At 38.3% G+C, this 27,300-nt stretch overlaps 2 protein-coding genes across 16 annotated transcripts in view; both read right to left on the reverse strand.

The window, feature by feature from the left end:
- The window catches only part of cacnb4b (calcium channel, voltage-dependent, beta 4b subunit), a 33,637-nt gene extending 24,106 nt beyond the window's left edge, over window positions 1–9,531 (reverse strand). For both annotated transcript variants that reach the window (XM_084425769.1, XM_084425770.1), the window contains exon 1: window positions 9,340–9,531. In XM_084425769.1, coding sequence (XP_084281895.1) covers window positions 9,340–9,402 — 63 coding nt within the window. In that variant the 5' untranslated portion in view covers window positions 9,403–9,531. The remainder of the gene's footprint in view (window positions 1–9,339) is intronic.
- Window positions 9,532–18,230: 8,699 nt separating this feature from the next.
- inpp4ab (inositol polyphosphate-4-phosphatase type I Ab) overlaps window positions 18,231–27,300 on the reverse strand; it is a 52,095-nt gene continuing 43,025 nt past the window's right edge. For 13 of the 14 annotated variants that reach the window (XM_084425761.1, XM_084425757.1, XM_084425755.1 and 10 more), the window contains one exon: window positions 18,232–19,627. In XM_084425761.1, the coding sequence (XP_084281887.1) occupies window positions 19,495–19,627 (133 nt within the window). In that variant the 3' untranslated portion in view covers window positions 18,232–19,494. Of the gene's footprint in view, window positions 19,628–27,300 lie in introns of all 14 variants that reach the window. The other variant, XM_084425753.1, reaches the window with a different exon arrangement.

Consider the following 27,300-nt stretch of genomic DNA (forward strand, 5'->3'; position numbering starts at 1 on the left):
AGCAGGCAGCAGTGTGCAGTTTGAGAATGCAACCAAGTCACCTCCTGCCTCGTGGAACCAGGTAAGTGTTGCACAGACTCCGCTACGGGCCGCCTCCCAGAGAGAGCCTCCCGAGCCGAGTCCCTGTGTTCCACCTCGTTGCCCCACTCCGGGTACGCCTACGGTCCCTTTGGTCCCGCTTGTATGGTCTCTGCGAGCCTGGTTAGCGCTCCCCAATCCGTCTCGCTGGCTCATTCGGACCATCAGGCTCGGCTATGCGATTCACTTCGCCCGGCATCCCCCCAAGTTTCGGGCCATCCACTCTACTACAGTGAGAGCAGCCGATGCCCATGTCTTGTGAGCGGAGATCGCAGTCCTACTGGCGAAGGACGCGATAGAGCCAGTCCCTCCAGCCGATAAGAGGTCAGGGCACTACAGTCCCTACTTCATTGTACCCAAGAAAGGTGGTGGGTTACGACCGATCTTGGACCTGCGAGTTTTGAATCGGAGCCTCCACAAGCTACCGTTCAAAATGCTCACGCAGAATTGCATTTTCAAATGCATCCGTCCCCAAGATTGGTTTGCAGCGATCGACCTGAAGGACGCGTACTTTCATGTCTCGATTCTTCCTCGACACAGGCCGTTTCTGCGTTTTGCGTTCGAGGGTCGAGCATATCAGTACAAGGTCCTGCCCTTCGGGCTGTCCCTGTCTCCCTGTGTCTTCACGAAAGTCACGGAGGGGGCCCTTGTTCCCATGAGAGAACAGGGCGTTCGCATTGTCAACTATCTCGACGACTTGCTCATACTAGCACACTCTCGAGATCAGTTATGCGAACACAGGGACCTCGTTCTCAGGCACCTCAGCCAGTGGGCCTTCAGGTCAACTGGGAAAAAAGCAAATTCGCCCCCGTGCAGAGATTCTCTTTTCTCGGTAAGGAGTTGGATTCGGTCGCACAGACAGCGCGCCTCACAAAGCAACGCACCCAGTCGGTGCTGAACTGCTTGAACACGGCCAAAGGCAGGACGGCAGTCCCACTGAAGTTCTTTCAGAGGCTCCTGGGCATATAGCAGCGGTAACTCCGCTCGGGCTGCTCCATATGAGGCCACTTCAGCACTGGCTTCACAGCCGAGTCCCGAGATGGGCGTGGCATCAAGGCACTCACCGGGTGACAATCACACCGGCGTGCTGCCAGACCTTCAGCCCGTGGTCAGACCCCTCGTTCCTGCGGGCAGGAGTCCCCTTGGAACAGGTGTCCAGGCATACTGTGGTATTCACAGATGCCTTTGCCACCGGCTGGGGTGCCAGGTACAACGGACATGCAGTGTCAGGGGTGTGGACGGGCCCCCAACTGCATTGGCACATCAACTGCCTCGAGTTGTTAGCAGTACGTCTCGCTCTGAGCCGCTTAAAGAGACCGCTACAGGGCAGAGACGTGCTGGTCCGTACGGACAACACTGCGACCGTTGCGTACATCAACCGCCAAGGAACCTTCCTTCTGCTCTCTTGATGTTCTTTCTCCCCGTATTTTGAAAAAAAAATTTGATTCGGTTGGAACATGTTTGGTGTCTTTTCTGAATAAATGCTTGAGCACAGGGACTATCCCTGATATACTAAAATAAGCTACTGTTACACCTCTTCTCAAGAAACCTTCACTTGATGATAGGGATTTTAATAATTTTCTACCTATCTCGACAATTCCTTTTATTACAAAAGCATTGGAGAAAACGGTTCTCAATCAACTCCAGTCTTTTCTTAGCTCAAATCAAATTCTTGAAACTTTCCAGTCTGGTTTTAAGTTCTCTGGGATCAGAACCTCAAATTTGAAAAACAAATAAATCTCTATTGCTCGTCTTCAATTAGTACAGAATGCTGCTGCAAAGTTCCTCAAAAGAAAACGTAAATTTGATCATGTTTCACTTATTTTAAAATCACTGCACTGGCTACCTGTGCATTTTAGAATTGAGTTTAAAATTCTTCTCTTTGTTTTTAAATCCGTAAATAATCTGGCACCGAGCTATTTGTCCGAGCTTCTCTGTCCACACAATCCCACACGAAACCTGAGGTCTGGTGATCAGAGATTTTTGTCTGTCCCCAGATCATGGTTGAAGAATAGAGGAGACAGAGCCTTTCGGTTTACATCAGAGCGGCTCAATCTCTAACTGTTTTTAAATCCTTTCTTAAAACCTACTTTTTTTCTTCATTGTGAGCTTTTGTCATGAATGTGTGGTTATGTCCTTGTTCTGTATCTTGTGTATTGTTCAGCACTTTGGTCAGCCCTGTTTGCTGTTTTTAAATGTGCTATATAAATAAATACAAACTTGAAACTTGAAACTTAAAGGTGGTCTACGCTCCCGTCGCATGTCGCAACTTGCCCACCATCTCCTCCTCTGGAGTCAGAAGCATCTGAGGTCGCTTTGAGCCATGTATGTCCTCGGTGTGCTCAACCGTGTGGCCGACGAGCTGTCATGAGCTGTGCTCCTGAGAGAATGGCGACTCCACACCCAGGCGGTTCAGCTGATTTGGAGAGAGTTCGGGGAGGCTCAGGTAGACCTGTTTGCCTCCTCAGAGACCTCCCACTGCCAGCTGTTTTACTCCCTGACTGAGGGAACACTCGGCACGGACGCACTGGCTCACAGCTGGCCCCGGGGCCTCTGCAAATATTAGTTTCCCCCAGTGAGCCTACTTGCAAAGTCAGGGAGGACGAGGAGCAGGTCCTTCTGGTGGCTCCCTATTGGCCCACCCGGACCTGGTTCCCAGAACTCATGCTCCTTGTGACAGTCCCTCCCTGGCCCATTCCTCTGAGGAAGGACCTTCTGACTCAGAGACGGGGCACCCTATGGCACCTGCGTCCGGACCTCTGGAAACTCCATGTCTGGTCCCTGGATAAGACGCGGAGGATCTAGGTGACTTACCCCCAGAGGTACTTAACACCATCACTTCTGCGCGAGCGCCATCTACGAGACGTGTGTACGCCTTGAAGTGGAACCTGTTCGATAGGGTCAGTGCTTTCCTTCTTGCAGCAAGGGTTGGAGCGAAGGCTGTCTCCCTCCACCTTCAAAGTACATGCTGCCGCTATTTCAGCTTATCACGACCACATAGATGGCAAATCAGTTGAAAAGCACGACCTGGTCGTCAGGTTCCTTGGGGGGCGAGATGGTTAAACTCTCCTCGACCCCCCTCCATACCCTCTTGGGACCTTTCCCTGGTGCTTCGAGCACTTCAGGATGCTCCCTTTGAGCCTTTGCAGTCAGCAGACTTAAAGCTTCTTTCTTTGAAGACTTTGCTGCTGATTGCACTGGCCTCTATCAAGAGGGTAGGGGACCTGCAAGCATTTTCGGTCCACGACTCATGCCAAGAGTTCGGGCCGGGTGACAACCATGTTGTACTGAGACCCCGGCCTGGCTATGTGCCCAAGGTTCCTACCACTCCTTTCAGAGACCAGGTAGTGAACCTGCAAGCGCTGCCCCTGGAGGAGGCAGACCCAGCCCTGGCTTTGCTCTGTCCCGTTCGCGCTCTGCCTATGTACGTGGACAGAACTCAAAGCGTAAGGACCTCAGACCAGCTCTTTGTCTGTTATGGAGGCCAGTCTGTCTGTCTCCAAGCAGAGGATGGCCCACTGGATAATGGATGCCATTGCCTTGGCTTACCAAGATCAAGGCGTGCCCTGCACACACAGATCAGGTTGCATGCTCACTCCACGAGAGGCGTTGCAACCTCCTGGGCACTGGCACGTGGCTCCTCGCTTAAAGATATCTGTAGAGCTGCGGGCTGGGCGACACCTAACATGTTCGCTAGATACTATAGCCTACGTGTAGAGCCGGTCTCCTCCTGTGTTCTCACCCTAAACGGGTCGAAGCACTGAGAGGCCCGGCTCTGTCGGCGTTGCTGCACCCTACTGTGCTCTATATTCTCCAGAGTGAAAAACCTGTGAGTCCTCCAACACCCTCGGCCCGGACATGGCGGAGCGTCCGGTGCCAGGCCTTTATCCGTTGAATCCTTGAGAACCGGGTTTAGGCTGGGTCCCATATGTGTGACCCTACGGGGATCCCATATGTGTATTCTCCACGGCTGCTCCTAATCGAAGCCTGTGTCTTTCCCTTGGGCTAAGTCACCCAATATTCATATGCAGTACAACCTTTGGGCTAGTTCATATGTATATTTCCACATAACTCCTTCGAAGATTGTGGCTTCCGCAGCGTCCCTTCCCTCCATAGAAAGGCTCCTCAGCAAAAAAAACGAAATGCAATAGCACCTGCTGCTCATTTTATACCCACGCTGCGAAGCTGAACAGCTGATGCAAATGATTGCATGCCAGTGTGTATTGGCTAGTTTTAGTTTCACTCGAAGTAGATTGGCCTCTCTAGCGAGATTCCTATCAGTCAGTCACGATGTACGTCTCCGTTCCCTCCCTCAGGGAACGAGGGTTACCATATGTAACCGAGACGTTACAAGTAACCTAGACGTTCCTTATTAAGTAATCAATAATTACTGAATGAGATTCTCCTCATTAAGAACTGTTAACTAAATATGACAAATTATAAATAATTACCAATTAATTACTAATCACAAAACTAACCTGTGTCTGAGACGTAAGATATTGCCTTTTTTACTCTGAACATGTTTTTCACTTTCTAGATCACTAGTAGTTCCTGCAGAGTGATTAGGTAACACTTGAGTAATTATGATGCAATTTATGAACATATTCAGAGTAAAAATGTAAATTAATTGGTAATTCTTTAAAATGTATATATTTAATAGTTGATTATTAATTTCATTTCATTTCATTTATTTATTCTCTTTTCATGGTAATGCAACACGAAATGCCACAACAACAATCCACACAAACACAACAAAAATACATTCCATGACAAGAAGAACAGGAGTAGGATGAAGAAAAAAGAATCTTATAAACTCCTACCCCATTCTTATAATAAGAAAGTTACAAATTAGATGGCCTAACCGACATGAAGAAAAATAAAAAAATAAATAACAACGACAAAAAAATAAATAAATGAAAAATAACGCAGACCAGATGTAATCTACTTTCATTTTTAACAATTTTCCTTAATTTTTTGTGTTTGTTTTACTATTAATTCTGCTTACACAACACTAAACGAACAAAAACAACATTAATGCAATAATGACAACTCTGGCATCAAAGACAATGACGAGACCATGATCATTCATATTATAGTTTTAAGAATTTTCACCATCATCTTTATACAAGTTCAGTATCTTCTCTTTATACTTATATTTAAATCGAACTATATTTGAACAACATTTTAAATCATTCTCTAAACAATTCCATCTTTTCACACCAGAAATTGAAACACACATTTGTTTGAGGGTATTTCCAGCAAAAGGTTGTTTAAAATCATTATTTCTTCTACTTGTCTCACTATTTATAGTAAAAAGGGTTTGCAGTCCATGTGGTAACAAGCAATGTTTTGCTTTATGAACAACTAATAAAGTTTGTAAAGAAACCAAGTCCTTCAATTTAAGTAGTCCTGACCTCAGAAACAGTCCTGTAGTATGTTCTCTTGGAGCAACTCCATTAATTATCCTTATTGCCCTTTTTTGCAAAATAAATAAGGGCATTAAATTAGTAAAATATGAATTACCCCATACCTCCAAACAATACATCAAATAGGGCAAAATAAAGGAACAATAAAGGATTCTCATTGCTTTATAATTTAACATAAACTTTACTTTACTCAAAACAGCAATATTTTTACACATTTTATTTCTTACGTAGGCTATATGTGATTTCCATTTAAATTTTTCATCAATGAGTACTCCTAAAAACCTAAATTCTGACACTCTCTCAATAGTTATTCCATTTAGATTCAAACAAACATTATCAGAACATTTTTGATTCGTAAACAACATAAATTTAGTTTTACTTAAATTTAACGACAGTTTATTTTTGTTAAACCATTTCTGAAGTAGGACCAATTCTTGTTCAATAGTTTTGATTAAGATTTTTAAGTTCTTCCCCGATACAAAAAAATTTGTATCGTCCGCAAAAAGAACAAAACATAAAATCTTTGATTCATCACAGAGATCATTAATGTATAAAATAAATAATTTAGGCCCCAACACAGAGCCTTGAGGGACTCCACACTGTATTGTTTCCAACTTAGATTCATGGCCTAAATACTCTACATATTGTTGTCTATTTTCTAAATAACTAATAATCCAATTTAATACTACACCTCTAATTCCATATGTCTGTAATTTAATTATAATTAATGAGGCTAATCACATTCAGGAATTATTGATTCCTTAAGGAACTATTTTAGTCCTAAATATGATATTACTAACCGATCAGTTAAGCTTTTTTCCATATTAGTTAATAGTAGTAGCTGAAGTGTTAAAGGTACAATATGCAATACATTTTTGCCGCTAGAGGGCGCTACATTCCAAACAACAACAACGGCGTAGCTTGATGACGATGTGAAGGAGCGTGGAATGATGGGAACTGTTGTTTTCAACTCCACCGTGGATGTAAATCAGTCAGACGGGAATCGAAAAATCATGTTCATGGATGAGGCTAAGTTCTATTTTTATAAATGTTGCGTTTAATTACATGCTTTTTGTGGCGAGGAGGGCGTGGTTCAGCGCGGTCTGTAATGGGAGAGAGAAGAGACGAGCGGGACGCAAGTAGATCAAGTGCAAATGACGAACACCTGTGTCTTATTGCAGTGATCAACATGGAGAGACCGCTTATAAGCCGCGCGCTGGAACGAGAGAGAGAGACTTAAGAGAAAATTGGACGCAGAGAAAGCGAACCGGTGGATCCGAGCTCTCATTTTTTTAACTGTTTTGAGCCATCGCGGTTGCCACGGTGAATGCGCGTTGTGCGCGACTTTTGTTTGTTTTGCTTTATTTTAATAAAGTATGAGTCCCAGTCACGCCGACCCCTGTCTTCTTCCTTCCTGACTCTTGGACCTCATCACACTTGTATTTCATTAAAATGAATTAACCGCAAGAAAAGTAAGGTTTAATACTACATTGGTTATCATAGATGTTACTTTATGTCGAATTCATTGTTGTGATAGCGCTGCGCAGTTTTACATGTTCTAAACAAATGTTGTAAAAGTACATTCGAACATACCCACATCATTTGACAAAATACTGATTAATCTTTATGTATAACACTATGTTTATTTACATGGCCATAAACAATGTCAATAAACTATACACAAATCTAAAGCATCTAAATCTACTTTCCTTACATAAACATAACTATTACCGAATGCTACATTTGAATATAAAATTAAGCATGCTTTGTCGACGGAAACAGCTAAAATCGGTAAAGAATGACTGTGTTCCATAAAGACAGCACGAAACAAGCTAACGTTTGTTGCTTGATAGATGCTACAACTACAACTTCCGCATTTGTCCAGGACTCCACGCAGTACGAGCGGAAACCGAGGGTAACGCGGATATGACGCAATTGACTGGCGACTCCCAGCTCCCCCCTGCTCTAACGCCCCGTTTCCTTGGTTAAAATCGCAATTTTCTCACGATTTAAAAATAGTTGGAAAAATTTGGGATATTGTAAGTAATCAACTTAACAAAATATATAACACTGGCCTTGAGATTTTGGGATATTTTAATGCAAAATTCTTACATATTGTACCTTTAATGCACTCATCTGACCTGCATTACTTCCTGCATAGTTACCTATTAAAGGGATAGTTCACCCAAAAATGAAAATTTTGTCATTACTTACTCACCCTCAAGTTATTCCAAACCTGTATGAGTTTCTTTCTTCTGTTGAACAAATAATGTTGGTGACCAGACAGTTAACGGCACCCATTGACTTTCATAGTATTTTTTGCCATCAAATGTCTGGTCACCAACATTCTTTTTCAAATATCTTCTTTCAGAAGAAATAAACTCATACAGGTTTGGAACAACATGAGGGTAAGTAAATGATGACAACATCATTTTCATTTCTGAGTGAACTATCCCTTAATGACAGACCATTATAAGTGTTACTGATATTAATAACTCACAATCAGAATAAGGAGCAGGATCAGTATTGAATTTGTTGGACAAAATTATTAAATTTGCTTGCTAGCCGCTATCAAGGTTATAAGAAACATACAGTACATAGTATGCAGACTAAAGTATAGACAATAAATAAATTAGAAATGGGTAAAATATAACTAGATTATACATTGGGTAGAAACATAGTTAGCCAAATTTGGGTGATGGGAGAGAGAATACCAGCAGAAAACATTGCACTGACGTGGTCATTCTGCTTGAGGTTATCTCAGAATTATTTAAGGGATAGTTCACTCAAAAAAAAAAGACAAGAAAAGAAAAACACCTATGGAAGTCAATGGGGATTGGTTTGGTTACCAATATTCTTCTAAATATCTTCTTTTGTGTTCAGCATAAAAAAGAAACCCATACAGGTTTGGGACAACTTGAGGGTGAGGAAATTCAGAATTTTCATTTTTGGGTGAACTATCCCTTTAACCCTTCCATACCCATGGGAAGAAAAAAGTACAGCTGTATAAACAGGAAATGTGAAGGAGCAAGAGAGAGACAGGGGGTGGGCTGACAAAAAATAGTCACTACAGGGACACATTAATTAGCCAGGTCTGATTTGTTTCTATTTCTAGGCGTCTCTAGAGTTCAATAGTAGTGTTGAGGATAGACATAGAGCTTGTTCTTTTTAAAGGCTGTTTAATAGGGCCACCAAAAAGTAGGCCAATGTGCTCATTTCACACCATTAAGGCTGTTCTTCATGTAGTCAGGTGATCTAAGTTAGTTTCCTTCATTATACTCTAAATATAGGCATTTACTTGTGTTTCAAATATTTCACGTGATTTTATAAAGTTTAGCGTACACTCTTTAAAACAAAGGTTCTTTATTTTACGGAACGTTTCCATTCTACAAAAAGCTTCTTTACAGTGGAAAAAGGTTCTTTAGAATGATTCTTTTAAGAACTGTTCACTTAAGTTTTTTTTTTTTTTTTTGGAGGGGAACCAAAAATGTTTTTTTGTGGCATCGCTGCGTAAACCCACTTTTTCGAACCTTGTATTCACAAGAGTGTAGTAAAAATGTTTCAACGCTTTAATTCATACAAGTGCCCTTGACGCCCCATTCCAAACAATAAAAACAACAAAATTGCAGAAGCTACTTAAAACAAAGTGTAGGCTACTTCAGTTAAAAATCTCTCAAAACAGTTTTACTGAGAGTAGGCTATAGTTACAAGCACTAGAGCAAATACCAACCAAAAACGATTATATTCATATTATAGTCCATAAAGTTATCCAATAAAATGAACAAAGTAGGCTACTTTAAAATGTATATCTTATCTCAAGTCTTAACATGGTCACCTGAAATATAGGCGCTTGGATTCCCTCGCCGATCTTATTCCTAATATAAATGTGTCGAGACATCTCGGCCAGCACATCGGTCCAGATCGGGGGTTGCTGGCCTGCTGGCCCGGCCCAGTGGAAGTTCGGAGGGGTACGGACGGCTTGATCCAGCTTCGGTGATGTGTGTGAGTGTTACCCCGCGCTCGTGAAGATCCGCTCTGCTCCCGTGCATCAGAAGAGCAAGAAACTCGTCACAGTGTGACAGGTGTCAGGTGCGCGCGCACCACAGCACTGCGCACTCCTGTGGGCGCAATGAGCGTCAGTTAATGTTTTTGGTTAGAATTAAATGAATGGTGACTCGCGTCAAAAAAAAAAAAAAAAAAAAAAAAAAAAAAAACCGCGTAAAAAAGGCGCTCAAGTCTACTTCACCAAACTAATAAAACAAAACCGTTTACTATGAGAAAATAGCTGTTATGATGAAGTGTTTTGTTACTCTGTTAATAAAACCATAAAGAAAAATAAATTATGATCTTATAGAACAACAACAGCATAGCGCCACCACCCTGTTCCCACACAGTGGCGCTATTGCTTGAACAAACTCGTAAATCATATTAAGCACAATAATGTGCTTCACACTCACATTGTGTTATAATCTTTATTAAAGAATTGTGGACGCCCTTTTAGATATATCTTGAAGGGCAACCCATCTTAGACATATCTTGAAAAGCGCTGCAGAGATTTAAGTAGCCTATTTATTATATTAAAGGGATAGTTCACCCAAAAATGAACATTTTGTCATTAGCCTACTTACCCTCTAGATGTTCCAAACCTGTATAAGTTTCTTTCTTCTGTTGAACACAAAAGAAGATATGTTAAAGAATGTTGGCAACTAGACAGTTGACAGCACCCATTGACTTCCATAGGAAAAAAAAAATACTATCGAATTCAATGGCTGCCGTCAACTGTAATTACCAACATTCTTCAAAATATCTTCTTTTGTGTTCAACAGAAGAAATAAACGTATACAGGTTTGGAACAACATAATGGGTGAGTAAATAATGACAACATTTTCCCTTTAACTTGAAAATTTACATATCGGTGATTCTCAGGCAATTTAATGCCAATTTTGATTGAAAATATGACAAGCTACAAACACCCAAAAGTCACCCAAAGATAAACATTTTTGGAACAACTATTATACAATAATTTTGTAAATTTTTTGGTGTGATTGTAATAACAGCAGCTTTGAGGATAGCAATTCCTTGTTCATGATAAGTTAAAAAGTCTGGGAAACAGTGGTTGGATATAGATTGAGTTGTAACATTTAGTCTCAAAAGAAAAAGTGTTAAAGTGCACTCAGTATTTTTTTTTATAATTAAATTGGATGAAATTTTTATTCACATGGAATATGGACTCTTGACATTAGCTCTCTAGAAATACATTGTTTTAGAAATGCTGGCTCTTAATGGGTGCTGTAAAGCTGATATGTAACAACCATTAATGTCCTTCAAAGGGTGCATGCAATTGTCTTATTTTTTAGTAATTTTACAATTTATAATCATGTGAACCAGGGTGTAGAGTTCTTAAAATTCAGACCCTTAGCTGTGAGAACGTACAATTTTGTCTCCCGCCGTTAAGCTACAATCAAAGAGGACATGGCACAGATCATCATGCAGGCAGCGATATATCTTGCTCTAATTTAATGTGCTCCTGAAAAGTAAAACTAAAAAAAAAAAAAAAAAAAAAACAACAACACTACTTTCCATAAACAGAATAATCAGTTCCAATTTGATGATGTATCACATTGATGATGTATTATATTGAAGGATATTAAACAAACAAAACTGATTCCACAATTATCGACAAATTAATTAGGGAAATATATATAAAAAGTAAAAAAACAACTAAAAAGTTCAGTGAGAAATGTTTGATGAAGGAAGTAATCTTGGCTCATGATTTCAGTCTGAACACAGATGTAACGCAGTATTGATTTTAATATTTTTATTTTATTAAAATGTATTATTTATTATCCCAATAAATGCCTATTAAATGTAAAAATGGCATACTCTTGTATACTTTCCAATAAAACAAACAGTTTAAACTGTCTAAAAAAATAATTTCATATATCAACTTTTGGTATTTTATATATATATATAAAAAAAATTTGCGCATAATATCTTGTGTACAATATCACTGGTCTTATAGGAGAAACTTGCATATGCTTACAGAAGGCAAATAAATGTACAGTATTGGATGCACTGTTAGTAGCCTAAATGCATTAGAATTGCTGTTATCTCCTCTGAGGTTTTATTTCAGATTTTTCTTTTTATTATACAGTAAGTCTCTTTTTGCTACGAGTAACTTGTCTTTGAAGTGTCACTTTTATTATGTCCAAGTGTTTTTTTTATGTTTTTTTTTTTGTCCTGTGTAGTCAACAGGATAAAGCTCATGCCACTTTATCTGCTCTTCTACTTGTTTCCTATACTTTCTGAGGTACATGAAGTGTGTGACGACTCTTAAGACACTTATCAGAAGTATAGCACTGATATTTGATCAATTTTAAGTTTATTACTTCGATGTTCATCCTTTCTCTTCTCTACCATAATAATGTGAAGTGTTTGTTATTGAATGAAGCTACAAACACAATACTCATACTTAAATACTTTCTATAGAAGTAGATTTAGTTTGTTGTAAATGTAATCTGTGTCTGATCTGACGCCTACAGAACACAAGAGGGCAGCAGTAGCTCATCAGGGGAGCGCTGAAAGGGAATAGTTTTGTGATTGGCTGGTCAGCACGTCCCCCCCTCTTGCTGGCAGATACTGATACTACACCACAGTATGGTGCCAAAAACCAGGTCTCCTTATTGATGGCCTTTCAAAAACAAGAACCAAGTAAAAGATAAAAAAATAAATTCCTAGAAATATTTTGATCACAAATATTTTGTTACTCTGTAGTGGTAGTTTATTTTTGCTGGGCACCTTATTTTTAAAAAAAAATAAACTATTAAATGGCATTTTCTGGAGAGTTTTGTGCAAAGAAATGGAGAAATTGAGTCTTAAATGATATGTGAAAAACTGCAAGGTTAAGAGCATATTTGCATTGTTGTAGTATCAACAGGTATTAGGACATTTTTAGCATTTACATTACTGTTAATCAGCAGTGGTGGAAGTAACGAAGTACAAATACTAAGTTTCTGTAGGCCTACTTTAATTAAGTAGAATAGTGCATACTTTTGACTTTTACTTAGTTACATTTTGCAGCAATTATTATACTTTCTACTCCACTACATTTCTACAACGTTTCGTTACATTTTCTGATCAGTTTTTCCCCTGCCAAAACAGGGATTGAAAAAAATGTCCTGTTTTCGGTGCTGATGCGGTGGTGACGCGTTCATGTAACGTGAGGGCGGCGCTGCCAATAAAGCACCTAAAAGCTGTCACAAAGAACCGGTAAAAGTAATGATTAATATGTAAATTATAGCAAGGAGACATTTTAATTGTTTATTAATAAACAAGAGTTTTCTGTGTCAGTGCCCTGCATAGATGAAGTTGACGATGCTATCCTCGCAATCTTCGCAGTAGTGAACTCGCCAGAGAGAAATGCACATTTCATACGGATTAGGCTACTCAAGCAGCGGTCTGTTTTCTTTCGTTTTGCATTGTTCTGTTTAAAAGAAGACCTTCCAAGCTTTCTATAGATATATTTATCAGGTCTGTCAGGCAAGTATAGCTCCCTTATACGCTGAGTTTCGGTTCATTTATGAGACGAGAGTCCAGTTCACTCGCCGGCGCGTCCGTGTCGTGATTATCTATTGTCTATATACTATTTTTACTTCTTGTTTATTACAGGCAATTGTTTGATGAAACATTGATTAAAATTAAGATACAATTAATACAAAACGAAATTCATTTTAAAGAAAGGCTTTGTGCTTTCTGTTTGAGGTCTCAGTGAAAGTTTTAAACAGTCTTTTAGTGGCGCTTTCAGAGCGGTCCCGTCCGTGACATGGTTTTTTCCTCATAAATGCGAACATGAAAAATAAAATAAAATGAATATGTTATGTTCTGTGGAGAGCCAACCCTTCTTCATCCGGTGGGTAGTAGGTATTACTTTGGTTTGCAGTGTAATTCACAGAATTACAAAAACATATTTTGCCACCTAAAAGTTAAAGATTTTTTGTGTCACGTCCACGGCATGTGTAGCCTATTTCCCTCATATTAAATATAAAACGCTTGATTACACACTGTATTACCTTGTTATGATAGTGACCCACAATGTGCCAAACATTTTTCCTTACCTTGTCATTCAAGGCCAGGGCACTTTTTGTACAACCAACGTTGTGCTGAACTTGACAAAACTGATCTGTTGTTGCAGCGGCGGTCAGCAGCTCGGGTTTTTTTTTTTTTTTTTTTTTTTTTTTTTAAGACAGTAGAAGGTTCTGGAACTTTTGCGCGCTTCCACATCCCGCGCAACCACGGATCTCCCAGGAACATTCATTATTGCTGCGTACATTTATCCATGTCGGAGTTCTGAGTAGTAGTTTATCTGTAGATGCGCATGGCATGCGCGAGCGGTACGCGATCATGGTCGACTGACAACGAGATTATAAGCAGCTGAACAAGAGTACGGCCGTGTCCCGATTGTTCTCAGCTCCGCCGAGACAAAATAGACATGCCATTTCAAAATCGTTCATTTATAATCAGAAATATGTTTTCAAAAGCGTCACTTTCATCAAATTTTATGTGACATAATTTCCAGTAGGCAACTGCCTGCAAACGAGCAGGCTTATGTGCCGGGGCTGAGCCCCGGAGAGCCCCGGCCCAATTTAACCACTGTATGTATGTATATATATATATATATATATATATATATATATATATATATATATATATATATATATATATATATATATATATATCAAGCCAATTTGTATGCTTTAAGGTGACCAGCAAAAATAAACTAACACTACAGAGTAACAAAATATGTGTGTGTATGTAGGGGAGAGCGGGGCACAAAGTAACGCTTTTTGACTTTCTCAGTTTGTGTAAATCTACTTATGGTTCAGAGTATTTTTTTTTTTCCCACATTAATTTCCCACATGTCTACTACAATTATGTGTTTTTGTTTTATTAATACAGTATATACTTTTTTCTTGATATACCCCGAAAGAATGGAAGTGAAATGTGACAACATGCCCCATAGGTGGGGTACATTGTAACATGTCGAGGGGCACATTGTAACATGACCATATGACAGCTTAAAATGTTATCTGATCTAATAAAAAAAATATACAAAACAAACTAAAATATTTTCTAAATAAAATACAATTAAAAAACTTTTTCATATAAAATAATGGCAATTTTTAATAATTAAATATAAACTCATTTTTGAGTTTTGACTACGAACACATGAAAACACAGCTATACAACATAGTTCAAAACAAATAAATAATTAGTCATTTCTGAACATTGACTCTCAGTCTTTATTCACCTTTTTTCTCACGTTTTCTCAATAAAATTAATACAAGTATAGAATAGAATAGCATATTTCTAATAGGGGCACATTGTAACGCAGTGTTACAACATGCCCCCGCCTGCACAACTGGGATTTAAACCCGGCTAGTGTCTTCTGCTAGTTAGCGAAGCATTAAATAACTATCTCAACTGTTAAATAACATCTTGGAGATTAAAATAATATCAGATTTGTCTTATTTTAAATAAACACAAAAAATAGAGATGAAAAGTTAACTTAAGTAAGAAATTTACTTTTGCTATGGTTTAATATGTCTATGGATATCTTCCCAAAAAAATAAAAAAAATTAGCGGATTTTTTTTTCCTATATAGTGTTGATATGACAACTAGTAAATACACAAAGTTTCGTCATCCAAGCATGTGCGGAAGTATTTAAAACAAGCGCGTTACAACTAACCCCGCGTTAGGTTGTGCCCCGCGCTCCCCTATATATGTGTGTATATATACAGTGAGGAAAATAAGTATTTGAACACCCTGCTATTTTGCAAGTTCTCCCACTTAGAAATCATGGAGGGGTCTGAAATTGTCATCGTAGGTGCATGTCCACTGTGAGAGACATAATCTAAAAAAAAGAATCCAGAAATCACAATGTATGATTTTTTTAAACTATTTATTTGTATGATACAGCTGCAAATAAGTATTTGAACACCTGAGAAAATCAATGTTAATATTTGGTACAGTAGCCTTTGTTTGCAATTACAGAGGTCAAACGTTTCCTGTAGTTTTTCACCAGGTTTGCACACACTGCAGGAGGGATTTTGGCCCACTCCTCCACACAGATCTTCTCTAGATCAGTCAGGTTTCTGGGCTGTCGCTGAGAAACACAGAGTTTGAGCTCCCTCCAAAGATTCTCTATTGGGTTTAGGTCTGGAGACTGGCTAGGCCACGCCAGAACCTTGATATGCTTCTTACAGAGCCACTCCTTGGTTATCCTGGCTGTGTGCTTCGGGTCATTGTCATGTTGGAAGACCCAGCCTCGACCCATCTTCAATGCTCTAACTGAGGGAAGGAGGTTGTTCCCCAAAATCTCGCAATACATGCCCCGGTCATCCTCTCCTTAATACAGTGCAGTCGCCCTGTCCCATGTGCAGAAAAACACCCCCAAAGCATGATGCTACCACCCCCATGCTTTACAGTAGGGATGGTGTTCTTGGGATGGTACTCATCATTCTTCTTCCTCCAAACACGTTTAGTGGAATTATGACCAAAAAGTTCTATTTTGGTCTCATCTGACCACATGACTTTCTCCCATGACTCCTCTGGATCATCCAAATGGTCATTGGCAAACTTAAGACGGGCCTTGACATGTGCTGGTTTAAGCAGGGGAACCTTCCGTGCCATGCATGATTTCAAACCATGACGTCTTAGTGTATTACCAACAGTAACCTTGGAAATGGTGGTCCCAGCTCTTTTCAGGTCATTGACCAGCTCCTCCCGTGTAGTTCTGGGCTGATTTCTCACCTTTCTTAGGATCATTGAGACCCCACGAGGTGAGATCTTGCATGGAGCCCCAGTCCGAGGGAGATTGACAGTCATGTTTAGCTTCTTCCATTTTCTAATGATTGCTCCAACAGTGGACCTTTTTTCTCCAAGCTGCTTGGCAATTTCCCCGTAGCCCTTTCCAGCCTTGTGGAGGTGTACAATTTTGTCTCTAGTGTCTTTGGACAGCTCTTTGGTCTTGGCCATGTTAGTAGATGGATTCTTACTGATTGTATGGGGTGGACAGGTGTCTTTATGCAGCTAACGACCTCAAACAGGTGCATCTAATTTAGGATAATAAATGGAGTGGAGGTGGACATTTTAAAGGCAGACTAACAGGTCTTTGAGGGTCAGAATTCTAGCTGATAGACAGGTGTTCAAATACTTATTTGCAGCTGTATCATACAAATAAATAGTTAAAAAATCATATATTGTGATTTCTGGATTTTTTTTTTAGATTATGTCTCTCACAGTGGACATGCACCTACGATGACAATTTCAGACCCCTCCATGATTTCCAAGTGGGAGAACTTGCAAAATAGCAGGGTGTTCAAATACTTATTTTCCTCACTGTATATATATACATACATAGTGAATATAACAGTTCACAATAAGGTCCCATTAGTTAACATTAATGTGCGAAACATTCGTTACAGTATTTGTGAATCTTTGTTAACACTAATAAAAATACAACTGTTCATTTCCATGATAGCCTAGGTCTATTAAATAATATGAACAAATAGAAACTTTATTTTAAGGTGTCTATGTTACAGTGTAATTATACATTTAAGTACCGAGTAAATTAACATGTACTTACTATAGGGTGTGGTTTAGGGTTAGATGCACAACTACTATAGTAACTACATGTAACGTGTAACAAGGACACTAAAATAAAGTGTTACCCAACTTTAATAATCTATTACTAAATGTTGAAATTAATATTAACTTAGACTAATAAATGCTTTAAAAGTATTTTTCATAGTTTGTTCATGTTAACTAATGGAACCTTATTGTGATAACCTGCAATTGTTACTTTAAAGAGCTATTTCTGCCTGATCTTACCCTTACATTTAGTTTTGTTGGTGCAACCTAATATATTTAGGTTAATTCAGTAATGTTAAAGTCCCCCTGTGGTGAAAATCTAGCTTTCAATGTAGTTTATATGTCTATGTGGTGTTTTTAATATGCTTTAAGACAAACCATGTGTAAATTCATAAGTCATTCATAAGTCAAGAGTCTTTTCACCTATAAAACTGCAGTGAACCAAAGACGGTCTCAAAAACGCGGTTTGAAATCGCTGGTGTTTCTGACATCACAAACTACCTTGTAACCAATCACGTCAACCTCTGATCGCCAACGAGTGGATCTCTGAGCTAGTATGAGTGAGTGGAGGCGGGCTAATTTGCATATTCATAGAACCTCATATACTAAATAAGGCAAGGGTGTAGAGTTACATTCAAGCTATTTTAAGGCACGAAGAATTTTTTTTTTAAATATGTCATTTTGGTGATCAAAGATGAGTTTTAAGGGATCAAATTATTGACTACAGGGGGACTTTAAATAAAATTTTAAAAAAATCTATTCATTTAGATTTTACCACATGAAGCACATTTTTAGGCTACCATTTCCCCCCCCAGTGTTAATTTCAATTTATTGTCATTTATTTAAATCCCTTAAATGTATTGTTTTATTCTTTCAAGTATTTTTCAGGTACTAAGATAAGAATTATTATTATTATTATTATTATTATTATCAGTAGTAGTATAACACCATTATGAGCAGAAAGCATCTTACCCCATTGATGACCATTGGAAAATAACCATGCATTCTGACTAACATCCCAAAATGAACAGAGACAGAAACGCTTTATCATGATAAAAAGAACACAATCGACGTGAATGGTCTTATATTCTCTCTTTAATGGCATCAGATATTGATGACAGCATTTTAATACAGCAGAACTCTGTTCTAGACAGACATAATATATCTAAGAGGGCATCATAAAAGACACAAGGTCATTACCATAAAAAGAAATAAATACAAATCAACATCAATCCAAAAATCTGAGCTCTTAAATAACGTTGTATAAGCATACAATAATTGAATCAACATCAGTGTCAAAAACAACAGAGATATGCACATGACAAAAGAATAACCTTCAACAAATAATTTGCATGACTGCAACAGATTCACATTTCAGTCAATTTCATGAGTGCTTAGCACTGTACTCTCTTAATGTATCGAAAGTCCATTTATGAATGTACCTCTTGTTAAAAACAAGTACAGCACAAAACAACAGCATCATCTATTAGAAAGATGTCGTAAAGTTGTCAGAGTCATTGCTGCCAGCTGAACACAGTGATACACTGATCTCACTTTTTTTGCTTTTATCATTTTCTACGTTGGCCCATTGAAGAAACTTGCCAGTAGTTCATTTCTTTTATTGAATAGGACATTGTTTTCTTGAAGAACAACCTCAGAGTTGAAGCAACTGAGAGGATGGACTGTGCATGATCAGTTTGGATAAATGTATGAGGTTTAAAAATGAACAACCCGAACCAGGTTTATTTCCCGAAAGTTCCTCCGCTGGTCAATGGGAGGAACGGGAAATGACTCTTGAAAATGGTGGAGCCTAAACATATGAACACAAGGCAAGAAGAGTCATGTGACTCTAAGCCATGAGACTGATAACTATTATGCTGCAGCAGGTGTAGCTTAACATACTAAACACACAACAGTTTGCGATAGACAGTCAAGGCTACAGTATGAAATACAACATAAAGGACTAAATCCTCCATTATGCACTACAAAGGGCCAGGATTACGAAATACACAGCGAAAATGACTAAATCCTTCATTGTGCACTACAGAGGGCCAATATGATAAAATACAACATTACACGTAATACATATGTGTTTGATGATATTGAGCTTATGAAAGAGAACTGATCAGATATGTAGTCTGCATCTACTCATTGCAGTCAACATTTCCACTTCAAGTTCATGCTTGATATGTAAATGTGCGATAACCATCGTAACAAATTGAAATAGCATTTGCGTGGAGCAGATTTACTGTAGCTTAGCTCGAATTTCTAATGTGCAGGACTTGTGTAACATCATAATTAATAATCTTGCTGTATTACACCCAAACAAGAGCCATTTCGTTAAGTCTCCACTTTTCCGAAAGTGCCATCGGGAGGTCTGTAATATTTAGGAAAGGCCTTCAGCTGTAGACAGTTAAAGGCATACTTGCGACATCCAATGTTCTTCGTGGTGTTCTCACGGCGGCAGCCCTCACTGGCAGGGGAATGGGGCGGGATTGAGTGTGTAAAAACAAGTAGAAAACAAACAGAACATGAAGCCATGTTTAGAAAAATCACAAGCAAAAATTATCACAGCCACAAAAGATGGCAGCAGACATTTCAGCAGTGTTATGAGCATGAGTGTTATGGGCGAACAGAGAATGAGGGTGGCCACCATCAACAAAGCAGCATAAACAAACCACGTCACAATACAGTTCATACAAGCTGAAAATGCTAATGCAACATCCCTCTGGGGATGAGAAAAGCGGGTCACTAAAAGTTCTTTAGGAATTTCTTTTAGGTAGCACTTAGAAAGTCAATGCTCTGAAGCAAACTTGACGAAAACGTAAAGAAATCTTTACTGTAATACTGTGTATTGTAATAAGGGTATGGTAAACAATTATTAATGGAAAATAATTCAATTTGATCAGGGCGACTATAACACATGTCCCTCCTATTGTGATTCCAAAAATTCTGTTTCACAACTGTCTTTTATATATACATAGAAATTGTTGCTACTTTCAAAAATGTGCTTACACATAAATATCTTAATGATATTCAAATTAATTCCTTTAAACTTCTTCAATGAGTTGCAAACAGTTGCAATGTAAATGATATCAGTAAGCATGATATGGTACAATTTACTTTAAGTGCAGGCCTTTGTCAAACTGTTCAATTAGAAATGAAACATCAGTGCAATCTGTCATTCTCATGTCGTTCCAAACCATTTTACTTACTGGGCCCTATTTTAACGATTTTAACTTTTGCTAGTTTAATGGCGGGAAAAATGGTCGGCACACCCAGCGCATGGTCTAAAACTAAAGGGTTGTCCCTATTCTCTTAATGAGTAATGGGTGTGTTTTGGGTGTAACGTGCAATAAACCAATCAGAGTCTCATCTCCCATTCCTTTTAAAAGCCAGTTGCGCTCGCGCCATGGCGGATTCGCTATTCAGATGGCGGAATTTGCAAGCGGAAAGACTGAACGCTTCTCCAGAGAGGAAACGGATCTGCTCGTGCGTGAGGTTAAAGCGCTCGAGCAGACCATCTTTTATTTATAAAAGCCGGATTCCACCATATCTTTATGAACACAATAATAATCTTTTACATTGTAATCCTTTCATTTTTAATATTTGGCATGTTTGTTTGCTGCTGCGCGTCCAAGTGCGTGTAATAAGCAGAACGTACGTACGTTTTGGACCTGCCGATAGGCGCACATTACTAACGGGTTCTTTAAATAACAAAAAATAAATAAAATACTGCGCCATAGACTTTAGACCAGGTTTTTGTTGGTCAACGGCGCAGTCTATTTCAGTTGCCTCAAAATAGCAACGCACCAACAATGTGCCTGAATACAATGTTTACAGACCAGCAAGCCCATGGGCTCACAAATGGGCGCAAGTGCATTTGCTATTTAAACAACGTGGCGCAGGATGTGAAAATGATAACTTCGTCGGGCTGAAACTAGCAAACACTTGCACACCAAAACAATGCACTTGGCACTGCATTGCACCGGGTGTATGATAGGGCCCACTTTCTTCCATGGAACTTATGGTAAATGTTCAATAAAAGTATATTGGCAGCAGAGGCTATCAAGCTCTGAAAAAAAGCACCATAAGAGTAGTCTACATGACTTTTCCACTCTTAAGGCCAGGGTATACTTCATTTTCCCGTGTTCTGTTCTGTCTCGCGGACAGACGTATCCACACAACTTTCAAAGTATACGTGTGCAGTACAATATATATATATATATATATATATTTTTTTTTTACAGACGTCAGAGGGCAGCAATGAGTCGTGTCATTTACAGGGCATTCACTCGTAAGGATAGAAGTAGCATATCCGCCATTGCATGCAAAGTTTAGAACAAGAACCAAAACAAACGTATTGCCAGCTAGTGGACTCTGTCTCAACATTTACCTTGCGCATGCGCTGTTGTACACACACTGTCTTACACAGTGACTATCGATGATGAAAATTACGTCACACGGACAGTGACCGGACCATAGCGGAAAGCGGACGGCTGAATTGTACTTTGGGCTTAAAGGGTTAGTTCACCCAAACATTTTAATTCTGTCATCATTTACTCACCCTCATGTTATTCCAAACCTGTATGAGTTTCTTTCTTCTGTTGAACTAAAAAGAAGATATTTTGAAGAATGTTGGTAATCAGACAGTTGTAGGTAGCCACACACTTAAGATAAAAAAGATACTATGGAAGTTAATGACTACCGAAATCAATGGCTACAGTCAACTGTCTGGTTATCAACATTCTTCAAAATATCTTCTTCTGTGTTCAACAGAAAAAAGAAAACAGGTGAGTACATAATGACAGGGTGAACTATCCCTTTAAGTCTTCTAAACCTCTATACAGCAGCTTTGTGTGATAAACACAATGAAATTTAAGTTGTTCACTGAAAAATCGTATGAGAAAATTGCCTGGAAAAGAGCAATTTGAACTCTCTGCTAAATATCTCCTTTTAAGTTTCACTGAAGAAAGAAACATACAAAGGAGAGTAAATAATAACAGAATTCCAATTATGGGTGAATTCACCACTTAACAGCAAAAAAAAAAAAAAATCCATGTGTTCATGAATATCCATTCTAAAAATTTCCAAATCAAACCTGTTCCTCGCTATGCAGAGACCTTTTAGTTTTGTATGCTCAATTCATACGCTTTAAGTGTAAAACGAGGTAGAACTAAGAAATCTATTTTGATCTTTGAGTAAAAGGTTATATTTGTCAAATATTGATTCAAAATATTGAAATAATATTTAAAAATGTACAAATGTTGTAAGAGCATAAAAACAACAATGCATATTATCTTTATAAAATATGACTCTCTGAGCATGAAAGCCCAATAAATCAAAAGAGCTGTGCTCTGCTGCGCCTATTTATTAATCAAACAAATTCATTAAATCAGTCCACAAAACTATTCCCTAATCCAAGATACTCATTAAAAAACATAATTTCCAACACATTCACCAATACAGCTTCAAACCTAGAACTGATTCTTAGGGCTGCACAATCAATCAACATTTTTTTGTCATTTTTATTATGAGTATAGCTGACAAACTAGTATGTTGTGTGATTTGGAGGCATTTAAGTCTATAGGCCTATCAATGATGACCACAGACCCTAATGAACAAGTTATTTGTGTGTAATTTGCAGAAGCATATGAAACCAGGCAAAAACACAGTTGATAATTAGCAATTATTTGGATAGATGTTGCGCAGCTTGTTCGTAATGTAGACAGAGTAACATCAAATTTACACTGCAACCTGTATGCAATAACATGCAGCTGTTTTAATATAAATATAAATAAGAGTTTTAATATAAATTTGATTAAATAAAAAAATAATTAATAAAACTAATAATAAAATAATAACAAGTATTACAATATCAAGGGAAATAATCTGTCATAATCATACAGCCCTACTTAAAACCAATGATCAAACTTTAAAGCTATCAAACTTAACCTGAGACCTATCCTTAAATTCTATTCGTTAAAACCTACCAATCATATTCAGCCAAACCCTGCAGTATCTTAGACTGTCACGGTCTAAACAGACTTCAAAATCAGTCACCAAAACCTTTCTCCAACTTACTGTATAAGATGCTCAGAATGCAGCTAGTAACATTATCCAATATGATTTAAAACAAACAGGAAAAAGTCTGGAAGTCATCTCTGACTTTAAGCAAACTGAGCAAAAATTAGACTCACAGAGCCGCAACATCATTACAAATGAACCCCTCAGTTTCTTTAGTGGGTCAGTTGAAAGCCTGGTAAATGTACATTTCTTTTTTTTTTTCTTTTAAATATAACGTTCTTGTAACAGGAAGCTCTTTAGAGCATGTAAACTCAAGCAGTGCTAACTTGTAAACAGCAGATGTACTGGCCGTGGCATGTGGCCAGACAAATTTTACAAAGCACAGAGAGGCCATTTCGAATTTGGCACAGAGGGAAGCACGATTAAACTGGGAATCCTTTAAAATGATGTCATTTCTAATCATTAAGGTAAATATTTACATATAAAATATTTATTTACATATAAATAAGGGAAGAATTTTGAAGATTTGCAGCCTGTACGTCATGATTAGTTTTGGCAAAAGAACACATTCTCTCCATTAGTCCTGCATAAGGACACTTTACTTACAGCAACACGTGGATGATCTAGTCATCTAAACACATACATCTTAAAAGGACTGTTTCAGGTTCAATCCAAGCTAAAAATGAATCTGACGCCATCTAGCAAACATTGATTACGTCTCTCAATTTGTCAAAAGCAGCAGTCGTTGTACTTTCAAAATTGCGTATTTTAATGTTACTGCCTTGCACCATAGACTTTTATTGTTACTGCATTAATGTTAAGAAGGTTTTGTTTGCTTTTACAAATTGAGTGAAAATTGCCCGTGGTAATCGTTCGCATGCCTCAGATGTGAACCTGGAACATTCCTTTACACAAAATTCCTTTTAAACCGGTTAGCTTCCTGTCAGCAGACAGTGAAAAAGTCATTCTCAAGTGCATATTTATATTTCCCTGACTGAAAATACAATCTTATATGGCCAAATTTAACAGTTTCATTGGAAAGGCTGCAAACGGGTTAGTGCAGACCAAACATGGTAAAAGAACCAAATGTTATCTTCCTGCAAAACATGGGAAGACATTGACACACTCAACACCCTAAAGTGCAATACATTTCTAAAGCAAGTGCGATGATAGTTGAAATTAGCTTTGGCCTGGCCTTAGCTCGGCATTTATATAGAAATACATGGAAGACAAAATCGACCACAAAAAAAAAAAAAAAATTCACTGGAAAATTCCATGATACTGTTACAGAAACAATATCTCATTATTATAAATATTGTACGGACCACCAGCACACTATATGCATGTGCTGAATAATAATTTGCTATAATAACATAAATAAAACAGTTTTATATTATAAGAATATTTAGTATTGAATAAATAAATCAGTCTTAAATATATATGTTCAATGTACCCTCTAAAATAATTCTGAATATTTGTAATATGTCACAAATTAATATACAAACTTTTATCTTATGTCATCCAAGATTACTTAAAAAAAGAGAGAGAGAGAGAGAGAGAGAGAGAGAGAGAGAGAGAGAGAGAGAGAGAGAGAGAGAGAGAGAAACACTAAGATCTCTAGACTGGCTGTTATGGCCCCGATATACTTCAAGCGAAATCAAAGTATGAACTGGCATCAACAAAATCTTATAGAACTAAGTCAGGTCAAAACGAAGTTGGTTTCGAAAGTTCGAAAAAGCTTTGCAAAGAAAAGTTTACTCTGGCTGGTAAACACCTTCGAATTAATATTTGATCGTGATACATAATTGGTATGTTTGCTCTGAGGCTCCGCCTTCTTTGATGTGAAATTCTTCTCTGGTTCATTTCCTCTGTTCAGTTTGTCGAGGTCAGACACGAGTAAAAACATGAACACACTTTATCGTATTGAAGCTGTTGTTCTAATTGAAAGTGACACTGAGTGATACTGTAAAGATGCTTGCTTTGAAGCAATCTATTGTATAAAGTGCTATATAAATAAACGTGACTTGTCAGGAGTGCCAAAATTGCAGAGCTGATGCAAACATAACCAAAACCACAATAATCAGATGCTTTCTTAACTGCTGTTTTCTCACTGCAATCATTTTCTGTTGTGTATTTAATTTTGTAAGTGAGAGGAAAGCACGCCCTCAGCAGCATTGAGATGTTCGCTAACTGTATACCTGCTGAGGTATTTTGATCTTCTTTTTATTTAAAGATCTTTGCCATGAGTATATCGGGGCCTTTAGAGAGAAAAGCTGAAATAAACCAGAGAGAAGAGAGAATTCAGCGTTGTCTGCAAACAGCTCCTCACGCACAGGAGGGAAAAGTGAAAAACAGAAAAAGGAGGTGCTGAGATAGCTGGAGCGAGGCAGAGAGAGAGAGAGAGAGAGAGAGAGAGAGAGAGAGAGAGAGAGAGAGAGAGAGAGAGAGAGAGAGAGAGAGAGAGAGAAAAAGTAAAATGAAAAAGGGGGGTCTCAGGCTCAGCTGCAGCGGAGTTTGGCCAGCAGGTAGGCTATGCTGAGGAACACCCAGACGACGAGCAGGTTTGGGCTCAGGGCCAGAAGGGGCAGAGAGTAGAGCAGACTGGGGTCCAGCCTGAAGTCACGTACGGGCAATAAGCCGCTCAGGTTCTTCTGAATTACCCCCTCCCTGGTCCCAATGCTGCAGAGAGGGGCAGGGACGGAGGGAGCGGCGGCAAAGGCCAGAGATGACAAACACAATGTGGTGACATGCATAGGATGGGGTGACGTGACCATGGAGATGGTTCCAACATTAATGTAAAGTAATCATGAAATGAAACATTGAAGAGAAGATTAAGTGGAGACATGTTGAAAAGGAGTTGAATCCATCCGTCGGATATGGATGCAAAACGAAAAGTAATTCCAAAAGACATAATACAGACAACGTGAAGTAGGAAAAGAAATACAGACACAGAGAAGGGAAGGAGAGAGAATAAAGAAAGAGAAAATTAAGAGTGATGTTCTGCATCTTTGCCATTTAAAGTAAAGAAACGGGCTCCATGTTGGACAGAAGTGGGCGTATGGAGGCTGCTGCTGCTGCCAGTACTGGGCCATGCAAATCAGCATGCAACAGGCCAACAGAGCCATCATAACGAGCCGACTGTAAACATAAAAGCAATCTTGTGTACAGCGCCTCTGCATCTATAAGGAGATCCAACTGTGAATAATATATACAAATATATAGGTATAGAGAGACTGCTGGCTTTCTTTGAGATGCATTTACAATCACTCAATCTCACACGCACACAAGAGACAGCAGCACAGCGCAGTGGCAGATCATGCACAGTGCATTGTGGGTAATACTTTACCTTAACATACAATTCATTAACATTAGTTAATTAAATATCTACTCTAGGTGAATGTTAATTTATAAATATAAAGTTGTTCACTTTATTATAATATATTATGATGATATATTGATTTGATCATTTATAATTTACACAAATTGAAATGTAGTAGTATACATTAACATTCAATTGTTAAGGGGTTGAGAAGAAAATAAACAAACAGTAAAACAGTAATACTGTGAAATATTAAAATACTATTATTATTTTAAATAGCTTATATGCTGATTTGGTGCTCAATTTGGTGCCGATTAATATTTTTGTGTAAATCATGATATTTTTAACAGGATTGTTTGATTAACATTTCTTTGAAATTGAAGACATTTATAATTTTACAAGAGTCACTCTGTCACTTTTGATCAATGCATTAGTTCTTGCTGAATACATTTTTTTTTTTCCAAAAAAGCAAATCTAACATAATTTTCCAGAATTTTTGAACAGCAGTGTATATAGAAAGTAACATTATCTAGATGAATTATCTAATTAATGCTGTAAAAGTAATGGCCATGGCTAGTTCATAATTCCTAAGGCATTAACTTATGTTAATGAATTAAACCTTCTTGTAAAGTGTTACAATTGAGTGTTTACCGAGACTCTCTAAAAATAACAAAACCTTCCTGCGCTCATCTTGCCTCTTTCATCAGTTTTCATAGGACAGATAAACAGTTTTCAGTACTAATTCAACAACATAAGTTTGTTTAGATCTGTCCTCAGATTGCACAGGAGACAAGAGGAGA

This window comes from Rutilus rutilus (genome assembly GCF_951802725.1).
Source record: "Rutilus rutilus genome assembly, chromosome: 12".
Lineage (NCBI taxonomy): Eukaryota > Metazoa > Chordata > Actinopteri > Cypriniformes > Leuciscidae > Rutilus > Rutilus rutilus.